Source organism: Silurus meridionalis, chromosome 24 (genome assembly GCF_014805685.1).
Source record: "Silurus meridionalis isolate SWU-2019-XX chromosome 24, ASM1480568v1, whole genome shotgun sequence".
Taxonomy (NCBI): domain Eukaryota; kingdom Metazoa; phylum Chordata; class Actinopteri; order Siluriformes; family Siluridae; genus Silurus; species Silurus meridionalis.
In genome coordinates, this window is record NC_060907.1 from 10,355,675 (window position 1) to 10,381,540 (window position 25,866).

Below are 25,866 nucleotides of genomic sequence, written 5' to 3' on the forward strand. Positions count from 1 at the left end.
TTTCACCCCAATACATACATTATTAGACAGTGAGAACATCATCATAAACATTTTTTCTTTAACAAGTCCTATCCTGCTAGATAACCTGTAGCATCCAACATAATGTATTTGTTGTGCTATATCTAGAAAGACATGACTGCTGTTAAATAAATCGCTGTGAATATAAGAAATCTTGCTGACTCGTTGTTACCAGGGAAATTTGAATGAACTGGGCAGGCTGCTGATGCAGGGCTCCTTCAGCGTGTGGACCGAGCACAAGAAAGGTCACGCCAAGGTCAAGGACCTGGCACGGTTCAAGCCAATGCAGCGCCACTTGTTCCTGCACGAGAAAGCTGTTCTGTTCTGTAAGAGGCGCGAGGAGAACGGCGAGGGCTACGAGAAAGCGCCTTCTTACAGTTTCAAACACTACCTCAATGTAAGACTCCTTCTGGAGAACAAACACACTTCAAAATAAAATCAGCCTTCCACATTTTTTATATTACTTAAAAAAATATTCTGAGTAAAAACATTTTTTTATTTTATTATTAGCAAAAGTAGTGTGGATATTTTATTATTTATGAATAAGTCGATCAAGATGACATTTGATTATTACTCACTCTAAGAGGCCTCCAACCTTTTGTACACCTCAAACCAGTTTCAACAACATTCTCTTAATCGCATGTCATTAAATTACTTATTTTACATTCAATTTACATGAAAACGTCAAATGGTGTCTTCATGAAAATTAATTTGTTTCTAAATGTACTTTGACTCGTTACCAACCATTCTATGGCTCGGTACTGGTACTGGTGTTTGGGGACCTCTGCTCTTAAGTATATATGTCCACTCTTTCTTTCAGTATATGGTCCTGTGATTAGCTCATCACTGTCATTCTTTTTTAATTTCTGTTCCTCTGTTCACCAGATGAGTGTTGTGGGCATCACTGAGAATGTTAAAGGAGACAACAAGAAATTTGAGATCTGGTGCAACTCAAGAGAAGAGGTCTACATCGTCCAGGTCATAAAAACATTCATTTTATTAACATATTTTGGATTTTAATTCATGCTAAAATATAATGTTGCATTTGTTTTTGTTTTATACAGGCGCCAACGCCAGAGATTAAAATGGCATGGGTGAACGAGATCCGGAAAGTTCTGACCAGTCAACTGAAAGCCTGCAGGGGTGAGAGAGAGAAATTTCATGTCTGGTTTAAATATAGTGATTTAAAACTTATCCATAAGCTCATGCAGATGTGTACTGATGTCCTCACTTGCTGGTTAAATAATAATATAATAATAAATAGATAATAATATAGATAATAAAGTGTAAAATGTTAAAGGACTGACCTATGCAGAGGCCATGTGACATATTGGTTATGTTAATAAGAAATTAGGATGAAAACTGTTTATCAACAAGCGTTTTTAATTATGAAACTATACTATTACTATAAATTATTATATATTATAATTATCAATTATTACTATTATAAACCTCTTTTTCTGGTTCATGTGACATTTTCTTGAGTGTTGTTTTGCAAAGTGACAGTCTCACTGTGTCCATTAGAATTATGCTGATGTGAATTATTTTTGATTGTACATTCATGTTGTCATGCTCTTAACTTAGTTAATAACTGGAAGTGTTTATTTTCATATAATTTTTAATATAAATTGTCACAGTACGTGTATTAAAGAGCCATGTTTGTGTCTTTTACGACCTGCAGAGGCGATTCAGCAGAAGACGTCCGATCAGCTTTCTCCTCTTCCCACCTCCAACATCAGCCTGAGCCCATTTAAAACCAGTCAGAAGAGTCAGAAGAAAGGAGAGGAGAAGAGAACTGAGTCTGGGTTCCCTGAGCTCAGCTTAGTGCCTGCAATGAGAAACTCTGATAAGGTCAAAGGTGAGTCAGTCAAGACTTTTTCTTAAATCCAGGAGCAGCTTTAATGAGAAACGATCTTAATCCAGAAACGCTGATGTTATTGGTGTGAAAGGCGTTTACTTTTTAAACATTAACTTAACTAATTCTTGTCAATCATAAAATTATCGTATAAAAATTGAGACGTCCATACGTTGCAGGATGAGGGTGATCATCAATAATGCTTCTTTCCTGTTTTTCTGAATTTCCTTAATTTTGCTCTGGTCTTTTCTTTTCTCCATCCTTCCTATCTTTTATTGCATTTCCCTAACGTCTTTCTTTCTTCTTTGCTGCATCGTGTCTTCGTGCTCCGTAGATGAAACAGTAACCAGTCCCACCACTGACAGGGCCACGGTGGCCAAAAAGCGTTTTACACTGCAGGGCTTCAGCAACCTCAAGAGTCAGAAAGGTATAACAGGATTCCCAGTTCTTTCTGGTAATCAACAAGCAAATCTTAGCCAAGGATTTCCATCGACATTATGTACTAATAGAGTAATGCAGAGTTACTGATAGCTGTAATGAAATCTTTTTCGATTTTGGGTGCAGAGTTGCTAACAGCTGGTGCTAAAAGCCATACATTACCTATAGTTACACTCTGCCCACCAGGTACAATGCAGTTATCAACACTAGATGTTTGGATTAATTCATATACAGTGTAGGGAACTAAGTATTTTGTTTTGTTATTTGATATACATGATTTCCAGTGCAAATATCTTTTTGCCTGCATTTATAAACCAATAAGAATGCATTTATAAGCATGATATAATTAAAAAAATACATAATTTGGAAAGTGAAAGGGAAAAAATATTTAAATACTTATTCTCAAAAGCAATCATTGAACGACACTCGAATGAAAAAAGCTAGAACGGCATATAAAAATACATAGACCGTAACCACTCCTTTTCAGGACAGTTGGTTTGATAACATGCAGGTGAAAATTCAAGGAATAACTAAATTCTCAGACAACTGATAAGGAAGCTAAGACAGAAGAAAGCAAGCAGTAGAAAAGAGTTGCAGGACAACCTGAAAGCAGCAGGACAAAGAGGGTTACAAAGACCAATGAGCAGTGAGCTTTATTGCAATCACATCTAATTACACCTTACTCGAAAGCAATAACAGCTTTGCGATAAATGTATTTGTGTTTGTTTGTGGCGTCTGAATGCTTTTACCGTATTGATTACATTTTTAGGTAAATGTTCTTTGTGTCTAATCTTGTAAACAAATATTTATTAGTATACATTTATTATTATTCGTACAAAACAGTCCAAACGCATTGTGTGAATGTATGCTCTATGCACTAAGCACAATATGTCAAATAACAAAAACTTGAGAAAGAATACTTATTTTCCCTCATGGTAGATGTAGATTAGGGCTCTTGTTTATCCAACCTAGCATACTTTTTGAGCTCATGAATGTTTTGTGTAGTTTTGATCACTGTGATATTAGAAAGCCCGATCACATATGACCTGTAGCGCCATGTGTAAAAGTAGAATCAATCAATCTTAATGAATACAGGCCTAGAGCTAATGTTTGTTTTCCTCTACAATGTTATAGTCTCTCTGCTATCATACATAAGTAACAAGAAGCTTCCTGCTTACTAGTGCCAAGTTCTTAATAATTGAAAAAGTGGCCTGTATTGCTTAAGTTCTCATTTATGACTCTTTTCTGCTTTTTCCTGTCCTTCCTGGGCTGTTTTCTCTTTTCCTACTTTTTTCTGTTGCTCTCTTTTACTCTTTTGCTGCCAGGATATCCCCCTAGTCCTGACCACAAAACTAAGCGGCATGAGATTAAGAGTGATCCCACGCCATTTGGCTTCAAAGGTACACTGGTACTTTGCTAATCCATTACGTCCCTCAGAATCCAACGCCATGTTCAGAACCATCAGAAGGTTAATTTCCCCAAATGAAGTTCATGTACTTTATATTTTATCATGTTTAATTTTTTGGTCATTTTTATTTTTTTTTTTTCTTTAAAAAAAAGAGAAAAAAAAAGCATTTAATATTTTCTTATTGTCTTCTTCCATCATTCCAACATGGTCTGATTTTGGTGTGATGTTTTATTTTCTATTTGTTGATCTTTACGATATCATAATACATATCACTTTCAGGACTTTTAAGAAGAGTACTTGATCGGTACTCAATGTTGAAACTGCTCTACATTTTGCACATCTTTACTCTGTTCAGGGAACAAAGATCAAAATAAAATCATTTCATTATAAGTCAGTAATTTTACCAAAGACTTCGGTTTCTATCAGTCAGATGTGGCTTTAAACACAAAGGCTCTGATTGGTTGCCTCTCCCTCAGGCGCAGGTCCTCCCATCTCCCTCAGCCGGGCCAGATGGCTGAGCACTTCTAGCCTCGTACAGGCTAAGCGCAGAGGTAAAACCAGCTGCCTGGTGTGGGGTGAACTTTGGCCTTTCACTACTGCCTTACTTCCTCTAAACTTGACAATCATCGCAATCACACAAAAAGGCACAAAACTGTGGTTCACCAGGTTATTGGCATATTTCACCACTTTACACTTATCATGCTCATGAAGCATCAAATTATCCTTCAAATGATTAAATGCACTAAATTTTAATGCTTTAGGTTTAGAAAATCTTCCTAGTTGTGTTTTTACTGAATAATAAAGGAATGCCTGCCTGATTGTGGCTTGAGGAAAGCATTAGTGTATCTCACATTCTGGGGTATGAATCTATGACATTGTATGAGTAGCAAAACATTGTGTTTTACATGCACATTTCTATCTAAGAATGATCTCAGTCTTATTCAAATCCATACGTAAATCGAATTCAAAAACATTAACACGTGCACTATATGGACAACAGTTCATGTTCGAGTTTTTCTGTAGTGCTTTTCAAAGTGGACATTGTCTCAAAACAGCTTTACAGAGGTAAGAATTATAGAACCAAGTATTTGGACATCTGACTTTTCCAGCCGTATGTGGTTCTTCCCCAAACTGTTACCACAAAGTTGGAGGTAAACAATTGTCAAGAATGTCTCTGGATGCGGTAGCGTAATATTTTTCTTCACTTGAAGTAGGAGATCCAAAACTGTTCCAGCATGACAATGCTCCTCCATGAAGATATGTGCATAAAGCCTGCACCATGAAGATATGATTTACATGGGTTAGAGTGGAAGAGTGGCCTGCTATAGAGCTCTGACCTCACACTGACTGCACCCCAGGACTCTTTACCTCACCAACATCAGTACCCGACTTTACTAACACCCTTGTGGCTGAATGAGCACAAACCTCCACAAGCACACTGCAAACTCTTAATCTTCTCAGAAGAGTGAAGGTTATTATAACAGAGAATGGGGACTCAGTGTGAAAAGGGATGCTCAAAAGAACGTATTAATCTTTTGGTCTACAAACTTCTGTATTGTGTCCATATAGTGTAGCTTTCAACCTAATAATCAGACTTTTCAGGGCATGTGTTCTGTAAATCCGATCCCTAACAGGATAGAAATAACTAACTTATCTCTTGCTTTGGAGCATATATTAGTCTTTACTGTGCTTTACTCATGTTCTTGATCTTGAAATTACAACAGTTTATTTTGAGTGAAATCTGATCACTAACTTGTAAACTCTGAGTTTTCATCTAATTGGATTATTTAAGTGCATGTAAAAACATTAAACTGTTTTGTAAGTCTGTTTTTTTCTGGCAGACATCAGATTATTAGTACCTCTACTTATTTACCTTTATATATTTAAATTATCATACATATTTAAATGTTAATGAGAAAACGGTGGACTGTTGATTGGTCAAAATCTAGTTTTAAAGAGCAACTAATCATGCTAATTTAAGTAACACTGAATATACAGTCAGAAAATTATAAGGGAAGTGTATTATATATATGACATCTTGAGCTGTAGTGTATTTCAATAAAAGGAAGAATGTGGTTCTGTTTTGTGTGATCCAGATATCTTTTTTAGTGATCACCCAGTCTTTACAGAATGTATTTAAGGATTATGTGATATGTAGTTTTTATTCGACTGCTCATATTGTTAGCTTAATATTTTGCAGTTATACATACAGTATGAGGGCATAAAGTGTATCTGAGTGTGTTTCACTTGTTCCTCTGATCAGCTGAGTTCTAGTGATGGGAATTGAAAAACTGTTGATTTATTTATTTATTTTTTTCCCCTCTGGTTTCCTTCACCATTATCTTTCCATCTCATTGTGTAGTTAATTCAGAGTAAATAAATTGCCTGCTGACCTGATTTTCATTTATTGTACTTCACTCCACTTCTTAAAGGGTTCAGTAAAGCCTCTTTGTCTATGGACGCCTCAGAGGAGAATGACGGATACTCCAGTGCAGAGGACCCCTTAAACTCTGACCCTGAGGATGAGGGGAGGAAACTGGTAGGTCTCCCTGGCATGTTTGTTTTATTTTTAAATTATATCTTATCCGTGGGTGAAATAATATGGAGGAAGTGATGTATGTTTCAATGCAGCTCATCTGAAAATTGAGTTGAAATATAGCTCAAAAGTGAATCACCAATTTGAAATCATATCTCACATAAAGGTCTTAATTGACTTTAAAGGGATAGTTTGTCATTTTTCGTAGTGTTTCTAGACCTAAAAAATAAATGACAATTTGAAAGAAACCTTGCAAAAACTGAATATTCACAAGATTCAATATTGACATGCAGTAGATTTTCTTAGTTTTAGGCTTTTCTTTAAATATTTTTCTGGCCCACAAATGAACCAGAAGCTCTGAAACGTTGCCACTTTTCCTTAAAAATTAAACTTGCAAAGATTATGTAATGTAACTGCATTAAAGATTTACAAACTGCATTTTTAAAAAGACTTTCAATAAGATCTAAGAAAACTAGCTGTTGTGATGCCACTCTTATAATTAAAAATTATCTTTATAATCATGACTGTGTGCGATTTTAACAATATATTATTAATATTATGTAGTTAGGTCACAAAACACTGAATTATTGTTGGTTTCATTAAATCTTTTCATAGGTTTTTGTTTACAAATGAATGAAACTGAATAGAAGCTTGATCATTTTTTCTTTTTTCTACAAGAATTGTAGATTCTCCCTTTTCCTCCTTGTTGGTGTTCAAACGTGGAGTTTTTCTAAACTCCATCAGTTTATATTATACGCGTGTATCTTACATTTATCTTAGAGTATCGTGACTTAGAGTACTGCATATAAAACACATAAGTGTGTGTGTGTGTGTGTGTGTGTGTGTGTGTGTGTGTGTGTGTGTGTGTGTGTGTCTATAGTCTCCAGGCAAGTACATTGTTGTAGCTGACTATGATAAAGGAACTCAGGACCTCACAGTGAAGTGTGGAGACATGGTGCAGTTGGTCCGAGAGGGCAGTGACGGCCAATGGTAAGCCGCTTAACATCAAATTGACCAAATATGCAAATGTAGGTAAAAAGAAAAAAGCCAATACAATACTGATGAGGGCACACATTTTTTGCTAAATGTTAAATATATGAAATGTGAAATACTGTATGAAATAAACATGAATGTGATGCACAGTATCTCACAAAAGTGACTACACCCCTCGCATTTCAGGAACCCTTTTAGTATATCTTCTATAGGGACAATACTATAGAAATTTAACTTGGATATATTTTAGCAGTACATATTTACTGTCCTCTGAAAATAATTAACCATACAGCCATTATTGTCAAAATAGCTGGGGAAAAAAAGTTAGTACATCCTAAGTGATAACACGTGTAACCATGTGAAGCCACATGTCCTATTTATCATGTTAATGTTTTTGCTTGACAGGACAATACAGATTTGTGTATCTTGTATTAGAGCAGTTAAAATTTGCCACTTTGAGTACAATTCTATCATACTGATAACTGGATGTTCAACATGGCACCTCATGGCGAAGAACTCTGAGGATTTTAGAATAGTTGCTCGCCACAAAGATGGCCTTGGTTATAAGAAGATCGGTAACACCCTGAAACTGAGTTACAGTACAGTGGTCAGGGTCATACAGAGGTTTTCAGAGATGGGTTCCACTTGGAACTCACAAGGGTCCATCAAAGAAGTTGAGACCTTGTGCTGTGTGTGGTGCAGAAGCTGGATTTAAAAACAGACGCATGAGTGCTGCAGCATTGCTTTAAAGGTTGCAGAAGCAAAAGGTCTGCTTATAGGTGCTCAGACCATGCGCCACACACTGCAACAAATCGGTTTGCAGGCCTGCAAACAGTTTTCCGAAGACAACCTGTTCAACAGCATGAATTACTGGAACCATGTCCTGTGGTCTGATGAGACTAAGATAAACTTGTTTGACTCAGATGGTGTCCAGCATGTGTAATGCCCTGGTGAGGAGAACAAAGAAAATTGTCTTGCCTGCAGTCAAGCATGGTGGTGGTAGCATCATGGTTTGGGATTGCATGAGTGATGCTGGTACTGAGGAGCTGAGGTTCATTGAGGGAAACATGGATTCCAACATGTACTGTGACATTTTGAAGCAGAACATGATGTCCTCCCTTCAGAAACTGGGCCGAACAATCCAACATTTTCCAACATAATAACGACCCCAAACACACCACCAAGATGGCAATTGCCTTGCTGAGGAAGGTGAAGGTGATGGAGTGGTCAAATATGTCTCCAGACCTGAACCCTATTGAGCACCTATTTGGCATCCTCAAGCAGAAGGTGGAGGAGCGTCATGTGTCTAACATCCAGCAGCTCTGTGATGTCATTATGGAGGAGTGGAAGAGGATCACAGCAACATCCTGTGCAGCTCTGGTGAATTCCATGCCCAGGAGGATTAAGGCAGTGCTGGATAACAATAGTGCTCACACAGAATATTAACACTTTAGACACAGTTTTGACGTGTTCATTTAGGGTGAACTCACTTTTGTTGCTAGTTATTTAGACAATAATGGCTGTATGTTGAGTTATTTTTTAGAGGACAGTAAATCTGTACTGCTACACAAAGCTGCACATTGACTACTCTAAAATATATCTGTAACAAATCCCACTGGTGTAAGAAAGAGAGACATGCAAACATTCACCAGGCAAAGCTTTCTTTATTTACTTTCCTTCTCACCCCGGCTTTTTCCTTTCCGGTTTTAATGCCAGGGTTTACCCACACACTCGCCGATCGGCACACTTTCTCTCTTTAGCACCCGCCTGAGTTTCCTCGCAGACTGGCACGCCGTTCCCTGGCGTGCGTCCGAGTGCACTCTGCTTGGTGGCGCTCTCTCTCCGAGGCTGGTGTCTTTTATTCTCCACTTTAATTTCTATTGTATTATCGCTTGATAACATAATAAAATTGTTGCTGAGAATTGAGGGTGTACAGAGTTCAGTTTTGTGAGATACTATAGGTATATTCTTAAATAGGAAATGGCCAAAGAAAAACTTTGATGGTTTTAATAGCAGTAAAATGCAGTCCAATTGTCCAAATTCATTTTATAAATTAAAATGTTAGCACATACACTTTGCATTGAATGGAACTGAATTTAAAAAGGGAAATGATTTACAAAAGGAGTGAAGCTTTTTCAGAAATTGGTAATACACATGCTTCAATTCAAACATTATCAAATATTAAAAAATGTGAAATGTCAAACCTGCTGCATGACACCAATTTTTAATTAGCGTGATACAAAATACAAATTCATTGAATTCATTGAAACTAAAGAACTGGCCAAACTAAGATTTGATATTTGAAATATATTTGTCCTTTTTATTTTCTCCCATGGGTGTGCAAAATCTTTGCACTGAACTGATTCATCGCTGCTGGTCTTCAGTGTAGTGCTGAAAAGAATTACCATCTGTATCTCTTTACTATTAGAAGCTTAGAATTACATTGACTGGTAAAGGAGCTAATACTTCTGTGTGTGTTTGTGTGTTTTAAAGGTTTGTGCGTAACCTGAATAACAGTAAAGAGGGCTGGCTCGCTGCTGCTAACCTGCTCACTCTGATCGGGGAGTCAAAGTCCTCACAGTCTCTCACCAGCTCAGGTGAAAACACAGCATCTATATCAAATCCTAATTCTTATTTCGGATTTATGGATGGATGGATGGATGGATAGGTGGATGGCAGAAAAAATTGAATATATGTGGAATATCTGAAAGCTAACAGGATATAAGAAATATTTATACATAGAAATCAATTGCCTTGTTTATAAATGATAAAATAGAAATATCTAATATATATTTGATATGTGATAAAACTGTAACACTAACAAGGTGACTTTCATTGGATGTATTTTGTTTTAACAGCATAGTGTTTTTTTCTTTTTTTTCTTCCTTTTTTTCTTCCTTTTTTTCCTTTATGTAGACATACCTCTTTGTGCAATTTATTCTCCATTTACGCTGAACGTTCTCAAATGTATGCACAACAGGTTCCAAAAATTCAGCTTCTCACCAGACGCTCTTCCTGAATACAACAAGACAAAAATTTAGCTTTTCAGGTTACTGAGAAACCACAAAGCACAGTGTCGACAATTAAAAATGTTCTAACTTTTTTTTTTTTTTTTTTTTTTTTTTACACTGATGTTTTTAAAATGTTTAGTATGTAGTAGAGAATGAACATGGTGTCATCCAGATAATTCCTATATTTCTTGGAATGAGATTTCTTCCTCATACCATTTCAGGGTGATTTTTCTTGCCACTGTCACCACTGACTTACTCTTTGGGATAAACTATCAAACTGTATAAATGATCTCTGTAAAGCTGCCTTGGGACAATTTGTGCTATACAAATAAATTAAATTAAATGGAATAGAATTGAGAAACCATGGGTTTCTAAATGGATTTATGTCAATGAGCTGTAGAAAGATTGTGCATCAGAAAGCTCACTACTGAACAAAGCAAGATTCTCTTATTAATAATCAAAAGCTGTGATTCTTTATCAGGGCTTTTGTTATAGAAAGGTAATCCACATCTGATCACCTGGATTTAAGAATTTCACAGTTTACTGAGAAATCAGTCGTTCCTTTTTATTTAAGAGCGAATAGAAACTTAACCGGTCAAACACACAGGATGCCCCAATCAGGGCAGAGCGCGCTTTGTTATGAACTTGTTTCAATTGGCGCTTGGTGGTGTCTTTTTATCACCAACATGCAGTTCACTCGCCACAACACCGTGGCCTCATTTGTGCGATTTATTTATTTTTGTTGTGGAAAAGGCGTTTGAGCTCACGATCATTTTAATATCGATCAGTCTTTGACTCATTAATATCCTTTTATGAATAAATCGGTGTGCTGAGAGGAACATTAGAGTCTTTTGATATAAACTGCATTAATTAAGTAAAGATTCTTGTGACAAAAATGATAGGAACATTATAGCCGTAATAAATCGTAGTACTTCGGATACTAAAGTTCATTTGAAGGCAAAAACTTTTGTACTTTTACTCAAGTGAAAATATAAAGGAAGCACAAATACTGGAGTCATATTTTACCGAGTGCATCTCTACTTTTACTACATGGTTTGTGTGCTTCATCCAGCACTGATTCTAAACGCAGCCTGAAAGACCACTCAGGAATGAAGTGGGAGAAAAAACATTGAAGTATTGCTTTATCAAACAGTGATGTATTGGAAGTCAGTGTGACTGAGTGTTTTTGTTTGTGTTTTGTTTTTAAAGAAGGCAGCGGCTCGGGCAATCTGAGCACATCATCCAGCTGCAGCGAGACCTACACCAGCTTCTCTGACATCAAACCCTGAGGCCTGTGTCTCCATCCTGCCTCTATAGCACTGCCTAATGGCAACTTCTACACACTGCACTTTCTGCTGAGACACCTCCTAGACCTCCTTCTCCCTTTCCTTCTTTTCCTCCTTCTCCATGGACTGTATTTAACACCAGTCATAGCGATTTAACGTACAGCTTCACTCGCACCTGTTCCTTTCCTGAGTGTGTTACAAGGAGAGACAGAAGAAGCTGCACTCCTTCTGAAAAATAAGCTATTTATATATCTATTAGTGCAATAGTATTTCATTCAAAAAGCAGCACAGTTTCTCCACTAAGCTCAAAGCTGTGATCTTTAGTCTTGTACTGAGAGCATCAGAAACCGGGATATTTTCAGGAACAATATTTTGATTTCTACTTTGCCAACATTGCAGGACACGTGAACAGAGCGTTACGTGACTCGGATTCAGAATGTCGGAAGCGTGACCAGTTTCCTAACTGTGAAATTGTCCTGTTGAAATTTACTGTATGTATTAATCAGAAACAGCTGTATATTTTGAGATTATTTTCTGTATAATATTTGTAAATATTATCACGCATTATAACTTGAACTTTTCTTTTTTTTCATGAAATAGCAGTATGTATATTAAATGTTCATGTGTGGTCTCACCGTATCTGAAGCTTGTTGTCTGCACTATTTTACAATTTTACGGGCATTTTAATGAACTTTTTTTTTTTTTTTTCCCCCCCAAACAAAATTCATATTACGCAGGTTCTAAACAAAGCTTAAATAATAAACGAATTATTGTACCACAATTCATTTGAATATAAATCATGGTGCCCCAATTTTATTATAAATTTTTTTTTTTTAATCATACTCCTGTATGTCTGTATGTAAACACTGCACATGTTTTACACCTTAATTGAATGAAATGGCTGTATTTCAGCCTCATGTGGCACATTGCCCCTTGTATTTCTCTATTTTCATATTTGTAATAAAGATATGCGTCTGCTATGTATGTATACGTGTAAAGTGTAAATATGTATTTAAGAGTATGTATGAATTAAGAGAGATTATGCTTGAATAAAGTTTACTGATACGTTTCAACTCGAGTTCCAGTCTGTACAAGCAGTGTGACTATTTATTTATTTTATATATTAAAGAAAACTGATCTGTGTAGAGTTATTGTTCTTATGTTTATAGCTTAATTTCAAATAGATTAATTCATTATTTTCCTCAGAAATTTACAAACAATACCCAATAATGACAGTGAAGGAAAATTCTATGCAAATTTATTTAAAAAAAAAAAAATTATTAATTATATTTTTTTATTAAAATATAACTATTTACATCCTATGCCATGGCCTGGTTTATTCTCTGACATGCATTACGAGACCTCATATAAACAAACCTGTACCTTTCCAAATCACGTCCCATTGAATTTACCACAGGTGGACTCCAATTAGTTGTAGAAACTTCTCAAGGATGATCAGTGGAAACGATGCACCTGAGCTCAATTTTTAAGGGTGACATGGCAAAGGCTGTGAATATTTAAGTACATGTAAATTATTAATTTTTTTTCATATATTTTTAATTGTTGAGTATTTTCCTGTCTTGGTATCTTGAATTGTATCTTGAAATGTATTATTCCTTACTTATTTTGTTAGAATAATTATTTTTTTAAGTTGGTATATTTGCTTTTGTAAGTAAATGAGGGTTGGTTTTTTTTTTTTATTCCAGTATTACCAGTTAAATTCATGGGCCAGTCAATTATTAAATGAAGTCAGTTTATTCAATAAAGCACAATTAAAACAACAAACATTGACCTTGACATTGTGTACATAGAACAGGATTCAAAAAGACTATCAAATGCAACAGTATGTAATTAACAAGTACAAAAAATAATTATTATTACTATGGGCAAACATATGTACTTATTATAATGATAAAATATAACTAGAACAACTTTCATTATAGCTGATTATGTTCCCCTATGTAACATCATATACAACATATTGCAGATCCTTCTGCTTTTTTAAGAAAGACAAATAAAATACAATTGGGAAAAAAAAACAATAAGAGGGAGGAGACACCGTCCATGAAACCTCTTCATTAATGGGCTGAAAGCTCACAGGGTGAACTCCCTCTTCCTTTTGTCACTGCAGTATCTGGACAACAATAGACCTGCAGGCCTGTATATGATCAGGTGAGTCATCCAGCCTGAATACTTCATTCGTTCATTCATGCGCACAAACACTGGCTATGAATGTCACACTCAGATGTCCACCCTGATGAAGAACATCTGACTTGATATTTCGAGGCTCTTGAGTCACACGTATGACTCATTGGCGACGTCACAAAGTGCGTCCTGCTACTGCACTATAACACACTGTTAAAATACTGCGCCATCTACTGGCATCTTAGAGTTGTTATAATGCGTGTACTGCATGTTGCCAGATTGACGGTATACCCACAAAACTGGCTTACTTAGTTACTTAAATGTAACATTTTTCTTTATGAGTCCAGCGGCACCTCGTCTGTTAAAAAGCGCACGATTGTATTTGAGACAAAAATTATAATAAAACTAGGCGTCTGCGAAATGCCATAAACACACGTTTACACTTAGCTGGAAATTTACTTTTAATAAACAGTCAGACTCGAATTAGAGACTCTGGAGACTTTAGACAAGAAACTTTGTATAGTGTCATGATTCACACTATTTTATGCCTTAGTTAATTGTATATTGTTGCTTCAAAAATGACAATAGATGTTCGAAGTACTTATTATGCACTTAGAGGTATTTTAAACCAACATGGCAACTCCGAGCTGTGCCTTTTTACGCGACAGAAGTCTGTTACCGAGTCTGAACACATGAACATCCGGGTACTCTTCAGGCCACACCTATAGGAAGTGGTATCACCCTTCTCTGGAAATGGACGATACCTCCGATTAATTGAGTAGTGCCCCGATACTGATACTTTATTTTAAAAAATACTATTGTGTAATAGGAAATGGGGAGAATTTGCAAACAATTATATTTAATTTTATTTTTGTATATATATATATATATATATATATATATATATATATATATATATATATTTATATATAAATAATTATTATATTTAATTATTCAATTTAATTTATATTTAATTATATATATATATATATATATATATATATATATATATATATATATATATATATATATATATATATAATATAATTTTATAAATAAAAATTGATATGATATCGAAAGTATCGGTACTTCAGTATCGACCCGCCCAGCTCTCCTCATGACACGAGTCAGGGCTGATCTGAGGTCAGTGTTCCCGCGTTGCTTATCACGGCGTAATAGGTGCGAGAACCGACTCCAGAACGGAGTTTTGTGGCGGGAGTCGACTCATCCGGAGCTTGCGATGTTTAGACCGAGGTGAATGGCGCTGTAACTGAGTCGACTCGTTTCCGAGTGAAATCGCGAGCTGTCTTCTTAAAAACAAAGCAAAAAAAGATTCAGAACACTAAATTCCGCACGGCTTCAGATTCATTCGAATTCGAACGCACCTTCCGCTGACGTCGCCACAGCAACCACACAAATACACACTCACTCGCGCACACGCACTCAGTTGCGTGAAGACGGAAAGGCTTGTTCGCTAACAGCAGCGGGGAGACGAGAAAGCGACAGAACTACAGTGTGCAGAAGGCCGTGCCGCGGTAAGTGTCACTCCTGTATACGGCTCCTAGACGCCGAAATGCGTGAGAGGCGCTGCTTAGGGTCGCTGTCTGAACCGGACGTCGCCCTTGACATTGTTACAAACTTAATGCGAGTGAGTGCGTGTTTGAGAGAGAGAGTGTGTGTGAGAGAGAGAGAGAGAGAGAGTGTGTGTGTGTGTGTGTGTGTGTGTGTGTGTATGTATGCGCGCGCTAGCTGAAACGCCGTGTTTGTTTTGTACCTGCCATTTTAATATGCGGGTTCAGTGTCAAGGTTGTATTTATATTGTTTTGTGTATAGCTGCTTATCTGCTTATCTATTTCCAGGCTTTATTTAAGGCGGAGAGAGAGTGTGTGTGTGTGTGTGTGTGTGTGTGTGTGTGTGTGTGTGTGTGTATGTATGTATGTATGTATGTATGTATGTATATATATATATATATATATGTCTGTGCCTGTCCCGTCAATGGCTGCGTCCAAACCCGCATACTAGCGTACTCCATAGTGCGACAAAACTAGGACGCAGCCAGAGGTTGCGGTATACTACGTAGTGCGCAAGTGCGCGGGCCTGAACCCAGCCTGGATGTAGCTCCGTTTCACGTCTTGCTTTATTAACGCTCAGTTTATGATGCTAGCTAAACATCACGAGTAGCTATTTTATCGGTTTGATTCATATAAACAAGTTTGAGGAAACAAACGTGAATTTGTAGCTGGGGAAGAAAAAAAACAAAACAAAACAAAAAACCAGAACGTGAATGTTTATAAACACCCTCTGTTGTAAGCTAATGCTGGTATGCTAGCTAGCTACACGACTAGCTTCAGGATATCGTGATTTTTTTTTTTCTGGAGCAGGTTTTCTAGCACTTGGCTAGTTACCTGGAACTACAGCTAGTTAGCATCATAAGGTAAAGCACACTGAGGCCTTGTATACGCGGTTAGTCATTAAGGGAAACCAGGTTATCGGAAAAAGGTGGTTTGCTGAGTAATAGCTAAATTGCCTCTTTTCTTGAGTCACACACACACACACACACACACACACACACACACTGATCTCCTGTGATCAGGTTCAAGTACCTGCAGGTCTCCGTGTTGGTGAGGTGTGTGTTTGTGAGCATGTATTTGTACCTTTTACCTACATAGTTTCTTTGCATTTGGTTTGCTAGTGTTGTTTTCAAGGCTCTCGCAGCATTTGTTTGTCAAAGGTGAAACAGATGATCAGCTGGGGTGTGTGTGTGTGTGTGTGTGTGTGTGTGTGTGTGTGTGTGTGTGTGAAATGCATCCAGTGTTGACCTTAAAATCAGATTTTCTTTCTATAAGCCAGTACAGTGATAAGACCATCGCAGTTGTCTGACCCATGATCACATAGACCATGCTTATTGAGCACCGGAGAACCTTCTTTGGTTGTAGTGTGAAGGAATGACTGCTATAAATACTCCAAAATTTGATCAAAATTTGATCAAATTTGACCACTGGTTAAAATTTCATTGTGTAGAGGAAATGAACTGGAGAACTGTTTAGTTAAAACGTGGGTGTAATGAGGTCTTAGGGCAGCTGTTGGGCGGATGATAAATCATACAGCTGTACATCACGCATTCTGATTCACCATGACAATAAAAATGTAGAAATGAGGTGGAGATTTGGAAAAACAGGTGCTTGAAGTTGGGATTAGCTTGTAAATCCTGGTGCAATGCTGTGAGAAGTCGTTTTTGTAAATGTTGGATCTGTGCGTGATTTGGGGGGAAAATTTAGGCGCATCAAATTTTGGGTTCAACCTACAACTTGGTGACGACAATACGCATGACATTTCTAACAGCTGAGAGTTTTCAAATGAGCAGTTTCTGTTCATCACTCAGCACACAAATGCATGTCAAATTGTCTGACTCGGATTAAATACTATTGTTTTTTCTCCAGTCAGTGTACCTGAAGTAGAGCTTAGTAATGTTAGTGATGAAAATATTATGAATGGTTTCTTTAAAACCGATTGAATGCTGTCCTAGGAAATGTCAACACATCTATCATTATAACTCCTATGTAGGCATTTAGTTTGCTATGTAGGTTGCTATGCAGGTTAATTAACATTTTACATTTACGGCGTTTGGCAGAAACCCTTATTCAGCAAGGCTTACATTTGTCTCATTTATACACCTGAGAAGTTGATGGATAAAGGTCTTGCTCAAGGGATCAGTCGTAGCAGCTCGGTGGTGCTGGGATTGGAGCTCGCAGCCTGCCGATCAGAAGTCCAACACCCCTTAAACACTTGCACACGTGAGATGTATAAAACAACCACATATGAAGTTCAGATAGAGGAGGTGGATACGTGTGTGTGCACTGCATTACTGCAAAGAGCTAGAACACTTTACAGCGTGATTATTATTATCTGCTATTGATGTGTGACATTTGACACACATATTTGGAGTAATTATGTAGTTCTTGCTAAATGCATGCTAAGATCATGTATGTAGGAGATTCTCGTTTGTGACAAAATGTTGCTTTATGCATCTCATGTCAGAGATACAAACAAATTTAGTTTCAGACACTGAATGGTGGACTAACGTTCAGCTGTTGTGGTGGATAATGTTCTTTAATTTCATTAATGTCTATATAAAGTACTGTGCAAAAGTTTTAGGCAGTTGTGAAACATGCTGTAAAGTAAGAATGCTCTCAAATGTTAGTTTTACCAATTAACAAAATAGAAAGTAAAGTAAGAGAAGAAGAGAAATCCAGTTTCACGTCACAGGTTACACGCCATGGCAAGACCGAGCACAGCAACGCCACACAAGGATCAGGAAAGGTCTTTCCCTGTCAAAGATTTTAAAGCAGACTGAGTTTCAAGATGTGCTGTTCAAGCTATTTTGAAAAAGCACAAAGAAACGGGCAATGTTGAGGACCGTAGACGCGGTACGCCCTTTTGGACAGAAGTGGTCTTCATGGGAGAATTGCAGACAAAAAGCCGGGCTAAGAGACTAAACTATGCAGGAAGACATAAGGACTGGGGTGCAGAAGAAATGGCAGCAGGTTGCTCTGGATTGAGGAGTCAAAATCTGAAATATTTGGCTCGGTTGAGCTGGAGAGCTTTCCATTTTGTTAATTGATAAAATAAGCTATTAACACTTACTTTACAGCGTTTTTTTCCACACCGGCCGAAAACATTTACACGTTTTTAATAACATTACTGATGTATGCCATTGTCTTGATGATTCGATTCAATTATGTTTAATAAGCCTTTTGTGTAATGTGTGTAAACATTGGTTTTTATACCCAAAGCAAGGAAGTGAATGTCTTCTCCTCAAGAGGGTGTTAATTATTGTCTGCTTTGGCAGGGGGTCACATGATCAAAGTGACCAGCTCTTGGCAAGAACAGGATAATCTCAGAAAGGGGTATTTGAACAAGGCAGTGATCTCATGCACATTTATTCTCCTGGGGTTCTCACCTGACTAGATTACCACTCAGAAGCTAGATCTTGTCCGCTTTCAGGAACTGAGTTTTTTCCATTCAGACTATTCCATTTGGCCTTGCTGTTTTTAACCTGATGTCATATGACAAGATCATGCGCCACACCAGAATAATTTTGTACCCTTTGTTAAAATGTTCAGAAATGAACAACATGAGCAAGACAAACCAACACGTACACATTTTGGCCACCACAGCAGCTTCTATTCAGAGATGGTGAAGGCCAGCAGGTTTCCTTCAAGACATGTGAAGGACAGCTGCCGCTTTTTTTCAAACTGCTACTGCTAGCATAACTGTCCATCCTCTTCCACATCCATGAGCTCACCAATGCTGATGATTAGCTAGTGATTATTGGGAAGAGTGAGAGTATTCTCTTATTCCTATCCAGAGTAAGCAGGATCAATTAATATTTTCTTGGCTTATAGATTTCTGGGGCAATAGGATGAATGCTTTTCTTTTTTTTTGTACTTGTCTAAATCATTTTGGACATTTTCGATGCGATGGAAGTATAGACTGCAAGTTTCTGGACATTTGAAAATAGGACTTTAGACTTGGAGCTTTCAAGCTCCTTTATATTCTCAGGTTTGCACACACAGACTACACACTAGTAAGATTTTAATTTCTGTGTTCATTTGATACCATATTCTGTGAAAAGCTGTATATATGTTCAAGTATTAACGTTCTAGCAGAATGCAATCTGTTTGGGTTTTTTGTTTGTTTTGTTTTGTTCAGTTTTAAGGCTAAGCTTTCTCCTGGAGGCGCATGTCCTCAGGCTGTCGAACAAAATGTAAAGAAAGTACACGAGATTAGTGACAACTCATCCTTCTTCCTTCTCTTATTCAGGATTTAAAAAAGGAGAGAGACTGAGCAAGACAAAGCAAGAGATTCAGGAGAAGACGAACGAAGAAGACGTTGAGCTTCAACCATGCCACTGTTTGGTAAATCTCACAAGAGTCCCACAGACATTGTGAAGGCTCTAAAGGATAATCTGTCCATCCTGGTAAAACAGGACAAGAAGACTGAGAAGGTATTATCATACTTAAAAACAATAATCCCAAAGCGAAAGAATTTAACGTATCTATGTGGATGTTGTTACCGTGGTTGTTGTTGGTGAGAGCAGAAGTGAAGCCTCATTCCCGACTTCAGTGTTCTTTTCCATATGTCTTTTAATATCTGCATATCACTTTATTGAATCTTGAAACAGCATACCATCTTAGAGCGTAACTGTAACATTGTAAGGTCACGCTGCGGCATGCGCTCACCGCCAGGCTTTATTCCAACCTACTTTAGAACCTACGTCTGGTCTTGGCCCCTCGTACTTCTAACAGACTTGACACTGTCTAGACGGTCTACGTGAAGAAGCTGCCGTGTTGCTACGAAGCGCTTGATTCGGAAAGCAGCACTTCAGCGCCTACTCGCATATCCATCTGATAATGCTGTTCGAGTATGAGAAGCACGAAGTGTGACGTGTTATTGCTGTAGAAAAATGAAAACACTCCTTAGCCCTGGGATAAATAGTTCTGCTAAGGAATCCTTTTCGCTGAGGTTGAATGAGAAGGTGCTCAGCGACTTTCGACTAAACAGCGTGTGCATGTAGCACTTTGTTCTTTAAAGATATAATGGTTTAGCCGCCTCTAGAAAGGCTTGATTTATTTATCTCTTCATCTATTTATTTATTTAATTATTTATTTATTTTTACCTGATTTCTATAAATACACTTTTTTCCTACTATGTCATACAAAGAAAACTGGCATAAATTGAAAGAAGTGTTAATAAAATAAGAGACGATACAAGACTAGATAATACACTAAGCATCTCGGGTGGAAAGTTAAAGGAAATCAAGAACAGTTAAAGCACACAAATGCTAAGACTGTGCTGAAGACAGAAAGATTACAGTAAGGTGACGATGCCACTGCACTGCTTTATTTCATGTTCATTTGCAGCCGCTTGCTAAGCCAGGTTTTTTTTTTTTTCTTCCCTCCTACTTTCTAAAGTACAGGTCTGTGAAACTCTGTCTGATGTCATTGTAAACAAGTGTGACCTGTACTCTTGTCTCATCAAAGTTTGTGTTGACTGCAGCTGATTGATGAATGGATGACTACCTGGTCCTGTGTTCTTTCTATGACAGGAAAAGCAGTAATGCTGTTTTTCAGCATATATTTCATACATCTGTCATTCATACGTGTGTGTGTGTGTGTGTGTGTGTGTGTGTGTGTGTGTGTGTGTGTGTGTGTGTGTGTGTGTGTGTGTGTGTGTGTGTGTGTGTGTGTGTGTGTGTGTGTGTGTGTGTGTGTGTGTGTGTGTGTGTAGGCTTCAGATGAGGTGTCTAAATGTCTGGTGGCGATGAAGGAGATTCTATACGGCACCAATGACAAGGAGCCACACACGGAGACGGTGGCCCAGCTGGCCCAAGAGCTATACAACAGCGGCCTGCTCATCTCCCTGGTGGAGAACCTGCAGGTCATCGACTTTGAGGTAAATCAATGTACACCATTTTAACAGGTATAGATTAGTTGGTTGCTTGATTATAAATCTACGACTTTATTCATCTCAAATTCATGCTATGGCTTCTGTGATGAATTTAGGACCACTTAAAAAACGCCGTCTTTTCCTTCTGGTTAATTTGGGTTGGATGGGATTCAGTTTGGAAGAGCACGTGACAGGTTGACAGATCAGAATTACCCATCTGTTCAAATTTTACCCAAACACTGCACTGACTTCTTTCCTGCTCTCTCAGCCTCTTTGTTCATGAGTCTTTTATATAAGCTGCATCAGGTTAGAATGTTTACCATTTTATATGCACTTATTTAAAATACCACAGATCAGCTGAGTTCTCCAATCTGATTAGTCTGACGGATTAGTGCATTGTTTTTCTATAACAACACATTTTCATTGTAACTTATATAATTGGTTTATCTTAACACATGAATTCTAATGCCTTCTTGTTAATATAGAAAGTTAGTATAGACTTTTCTACAGATGACACTCTGGGTTATTTATTATTAAATTGGTAATAAATGGATTTAAGGAAAGGTGTTATTCAACAAGAAGGAATACGTTGTCAATAATGTGATTATTTTGTCAGGAGACATTTATTTATCACTTGTGGAAGTAGATTCAGGTTTTATTGCTTTGTATCAGTCTTGGCGCTTTGGTAATTTTTCCAGTGGCAGATAAATTTCTCAGGTGTTAAAAAGGTGCAGCATGTCGTTAAGAGTTGGAGAACTTTGTGCATTCCTACCTAGTAGTTCTACTTCCTTTGTCACTGACCAAAATACTCAAGACGTATTTAATCTAATTTCGGGTATCTTTACTGGCAAACTCTACAGGGTTATAAATAATCTGCTTATTGCAGTGTTGCATCCTGCTGACCATTCAGTCAATTATTGTTTTATATATTTTTCAGTCTTTAACAAGTGTTTATTAGAGAACCCAGTTTTTCATCATATTGTTTCAGTTAATGATGATCCTAAAATAAGGACAGTGACGTTTTTAAATAAAATGAGGAAAATCACCAGCTGAGATGTTCACATTAGTTCACTTGCAAATTGACTGAAGGAAAAAGGAACTGTTTCACATGCACCAGATCTGATGTGTGTTTTTTTCAGTTTTTTTTTTTGTTTTTTTGTTTATGTAGATGAGCAATTATCAGATTCTCATGGTGATAAATACAATCCTTTTTATAACAATGTGTGTGCAGGGAAAGAAGGATGTGTGTCAGATCTTCAACAACATTCTACGCAGGCAGATTGGCACCCGCAGTCCCACAGTGGAGTATTTCTGCTCCCATCAGGAAGTGCTCTTTATCTTGCTGAAAGGGTGAGCCGAGACACCTTTCGACTATCTTCTTTGACGCGCAAAAAAAAAACGGTCCAGCTTAATAACGTGTTGAAGATCTGTTTTATAAATTACTAATTAAACTCTCAGCACGTATAATGCTTTTCTCTTTGTTCTTAATTGCTATTTCATTGATTGTTGTGATTCCTCTGGCAGGTATGAGACTCCTCAGGTGGCGCTGAATTGCGGTATCATGCTGCGCGAGTGCATCCGGCACGAACCGCTCGCCAAAGTCATCCTTCACTCGGAGCATTTCAACGACTTTTTCGGCTATGTGGAAATGTCAACGTTCGACATTGCTTCTGATGCATTCGCCACCTTCAAGGCAATAACGCAGTTCTGCTACAACTGTTTGATCTTATCTGTGAATTTCTGAATTAATCAGATTTTCTTGCTTCTGTTTCTGCAGGACCTTCTTACAAGACACAAGGTTCTAGTGGCTGAATTTTTAGAACAGAACTACGATGCAGTAAGTGACATTGTGCTACAACCTTTAAGTTTTAAAGATGTTTATATACTTGTCAATTTCTCTCTCTCTCTCTCTCTCTCTCTCTCTCTCTCTCTCTCTCTCATTCATATATATATATATATATATATATATATATATATATATATATATATATATATATATACACACACATACAGTGTGTGTGTGTGTGTGTATAGTGTGTATGTGTGTGTATATATATAGATAGATAGAAAGATAGATAGATAGAAATAAACCAGAAAGACAATTAGATTTGATTAAAGTTTTATTTGAAGTGAATTTAATTAGAAAATTTTCAATGTTCATTTATTCTTCTTTTTCAGCATTTTTTTTTTTTTTTTTTTTTTTATATAAGTAATTTAAATCTTCTCTTCTTGACATGTTTATTTTGCAGGTGTTTGAGAACTATGAGAAGCTGCTGCACTCTGAAAACTATGTGACAAAGAGGCAGTCACTGAAGGTGTGTGTTGTTTAGTGCCTTATAAAACAAAAAAACCCTCCTGTTCTTTACTGCCCTTGTAATTAAAATTGCATGCGTTTGTGTGACAGTTATTGGGTGAGCTCCTGCTGGACAGGCACAATTTCACTGTGATGACGAGGTACATCAGCAAGCCGGAGAACCTCAAACTCATGATGAACCTGTTGAGAGACAAAAGCCCCAATATCCAGTTTGAGGCGTTCCATGTCTTCAAGGTAACAACAAGATTAGGTTAAAGGAGACAAAAAAACGCATTCAAGCATTTCTTTGTCCTTAAAGCATTGTGTTTTTATGGCAACGCATTTATTTGGTTAGAGAAGGTGACTATTAAGGCAACTTTTAAAAACATTTGAAATATGAAATTATATCAATTCAAACAATTGCAGGGTTCAGGAGAAAAAAGAGGATACGTAGACTGAAAAAGAGATTGAATAGGACTAGAACAAACTGTAACACTTTACTAATAATGTGATAATTAGACAGTGAATAAATGCACTGTTTGCTCTGCTGCACCAGTAAGCTTGTGCATGCTAAAAATCTGAGCAACGGATCTGTGCTGAAACACCTCACAGACTTCCACTGTAACTGAGTTTTCAGTAAACAGGTTTTCTGTTCTATTCACATTAAACTATTCACAAGGAAAGTGTAATCATTCTTGCCTCAGGTAATCACACACCTGGTGAATAAAGAGTTACTCAAACCTGGATTATTTAATGAGCAGATTTTTATGGGTATGGCCCACTGGAACAGCATATCGTAAGTAAAAAAAAAAAAGTGTGTGTGTATGTATGTATGTATATATGTATATATATATATATATATATATATATATATATATATATATATATATATATATATATATATATATTTATATTTTAAAACTCACGATATGCTGTTCTCTCTCTCAAGGTTTGACTGTGTATATCATAGAATTTTTCGCACACACGCACACTTATGTATTATATATAAAAAATATTATATTATATACACATTCAACCCCCGACCAACCCCAACCCGGCTCGGAAACACAGCGGGTTCTCATTTGGATCCTTACTAACAGCAAGTTGCAGATTATCTTAATATTCGGAAATCCGCAGCGGGACCAAATGTTTAGGAACGTTAGGAATAACATTTTTAAACTATGCTTTCACTAACAAATTTTATACAAATTCTTAAAACACATTATTGTGTTAAAGTGACAATTATGAATTCACTAAGGTACCATAGGGGCTGCAGGGGTGCATCCAAAATCCACAGATTTTCGGAAGTCTTAGAACATAACTGTGTGTGTGTGTGTGTGTGTGTGTGTGTGTGTGTGTTTGCAGCTGGAATAGGCGTAACTCTCGGCTAGTGGTTGATGGAGTAAAGTGGTCTCAGTGTGTGTTAGTAATAAAAGCCTGTCTTCCGCACACCCAAGTATGTCTCCTGCTGGTAGTGAAAAAAGAAAAGGAAAGCGATCAGTTTAGAGCAGAAAATTAAAATATCAGCATAAAGCAGGAAAGACTGTCTTTGACTTACGATATTTTTGACTTATGATGGGGTCGTCATAACGTATCTCCACCATAAGTAGAGGACTACCTGTAAAAAGTGTGTGTGTGTGTGTGTGTGTGTGTGTGTGTGTGTGTGTGTGTGTGTGTGTGTGTGTGTAATTTATTTATTTTTCTTTTCTCAGGTGTTCGTGGCTAACCCAAACAAAATGCAGCCCATCATAGATATCCTTCTGAAGAACCAGACAAAGCTCATTGACTTCCTCAACAACTTCCAGAAGGACCGCACGGACGATGAGCAGTTTAATGACGAAAAGACGTACCTCATCAAACAGATACGAGACTTAAAGAAACCCGCCTCCTAAACCTTCTAGCTAGAGATCGCGTTATTAAGCACCTCCGTCTTTTTACTGAGGAATAAAATAAACAGGAAAAAAAAAATCACAAAAATCTATTAACAATATTAATTCTATTTAAGATCTTAAACATTTGTCTTTTCTTAGTCATGAGGCTTGCAAGTGATAGGTTTCAATCACTGATCATTTTTTTTCTCTTTTTTTCCTTTCTCTTTTTTTTTTTTTTGGTTTACTTTCCTTCATAAGACATTTGTTAGTTTTATCATCGAGTTGTGTGCCACAATAGGATGTTTAAACAAAAAAGTTTAAAACTTAAAGGCAACCCATTTAGTTGCAGGAAGAACCAAAGCTGGTAGCAGCCTCAAGAGACTGGTGAGTCACGAGGACCTCAGAGAACCGACACGTTTGGCTTTTCCATTCTGCTGAGCTTGTATTTTCTCTCACACACACACTGACCGGAGTGCAGTTCACACAGCAGCAGTTTGACCTCGCTCTTGTACAGTTTGTAGCTGTATTGGTGGAGTTGTAGGAAGGGAGAATGCATTCCCCAG

General features: G+C 37.2%; 2 protein-coding genes across 10 annotated transcripts in view; both read left to right on the forward strand.

The window, feature by feature from the left end:
- The window catches only part of mcf2la (mcf.2 cell line derived transforming sequence-like a), an 88,707-nt gene extending 76,084 nt beyond the window's left edge, over positions 1-12,623 (forward strand). For 6 of the 8 annotated variants that reach the window (XM_046837243.1, XM_046837241.1, XM_046837242.1 and 3 more), the window contains 11 exons: positions 194-415; positions 904-996; positions 1,083-1,161; positions 1,700-1,876; positions 2,208-2,300; positions 2,438-2,497; positions 3,637-3,711; positions 6,152-6,258; positions 7,136-7,245; positions 9,742-9,845; positions 11,469-12,623. In XM_046837243.1, coding sequence (XP_046693199.1) covers positions 194-415; positions 904-996; positions 1,083-1,161; positions 1,700-1,876; positions 2,208-2,300; positions 2,438-2,497; positions 3,637-3,711; positions 6,152-6,258; positions 7,136-7,245; positions 9,742-9,845; positions 11,469-11,548 — 1,200 coding nt within the window. In that variant the 3' untranslated portion in view covers positions 11,549-12,623. Of the gene's footprint in view, positions 1-193; positions 416-903; positions 997-1,082; positions 1,162-1,699; positions 1,877-2,207; positions 2,301-2,437; positions 2,498-3,636; positions 3,712-4,195; positions 4,271-6,151; positions 6,259-7,135; positions 7,246-9,741; positions 9,846-11,468 lie in introns of all 8 variants that reach the window. The other 2 variants (XM_046837247.1, XM_046837248.1) reach the window with 2 other exon arrangements.
- A 2,322-nt stretch (positions 12,624-14,945) lies between these two features.
- On the forward strand, positions 14,946-25,409 carry cab39l (calcium binding protein 39-like). 2 transcript variants are annotated; one of them, XM_046837306.1, is made up of 9 exons: positions 14,946-15,225; positions 19,514-19,697; positions 20,981-21,145; positions 22,371-22,489; positions 22,664-22,832; positions 22,917-22,976; positions 23,389-23,454; positions 23,544-23,687; positions 25,145-25,409. In XM_046837306.1, the coding sequence occupies exons 2-9, from the start codon at positions 19,596-19,598 to the stop codon at positions 25,322-25,324; spliced, it is 1,005 nt and encodes a 334-aa protein (XP_046693262.1). In that variant the 5' UTR covers positions 14,946-15,225; positions 19,514-19,595; the 3' UTR covers positions 25,325-25,409. The 2 variants fall into 2 exon arrangements, with proteins under 2 accessions (XP_046693262.1, XP_046693263.1); XM_046837307.1 differs by lacking the exon at positions 14,946-15,225 and adding an exon at positions 15,797-16,124.
- Positions 25,410-25,866: the final 457 nt, after the last annotated feature.

Coding starts and splice junctions, on each gene's coding strand:
- cab39l (XM_046837306.1), top strand. CDS start 19,596: ATGCCACTGTTTGGTAAATCTCACAAGAGTCCCACAGACATTGTGAAG. Junction 21,146..22,370: donor TGCAGGTCATCGACTTTGAG/GTAAATCAATGT, acceptor ATGTGTGTGCAG/GGAAAGAAGGATGTGTGTCA. Junction 23,455..23,543: donor CAAAGAGGCAGTCACTGAAG/GTGTGTGTTGTT, acceptor TTTGTGTGACAG/TTATTGGGTGAGCTCCTGCT.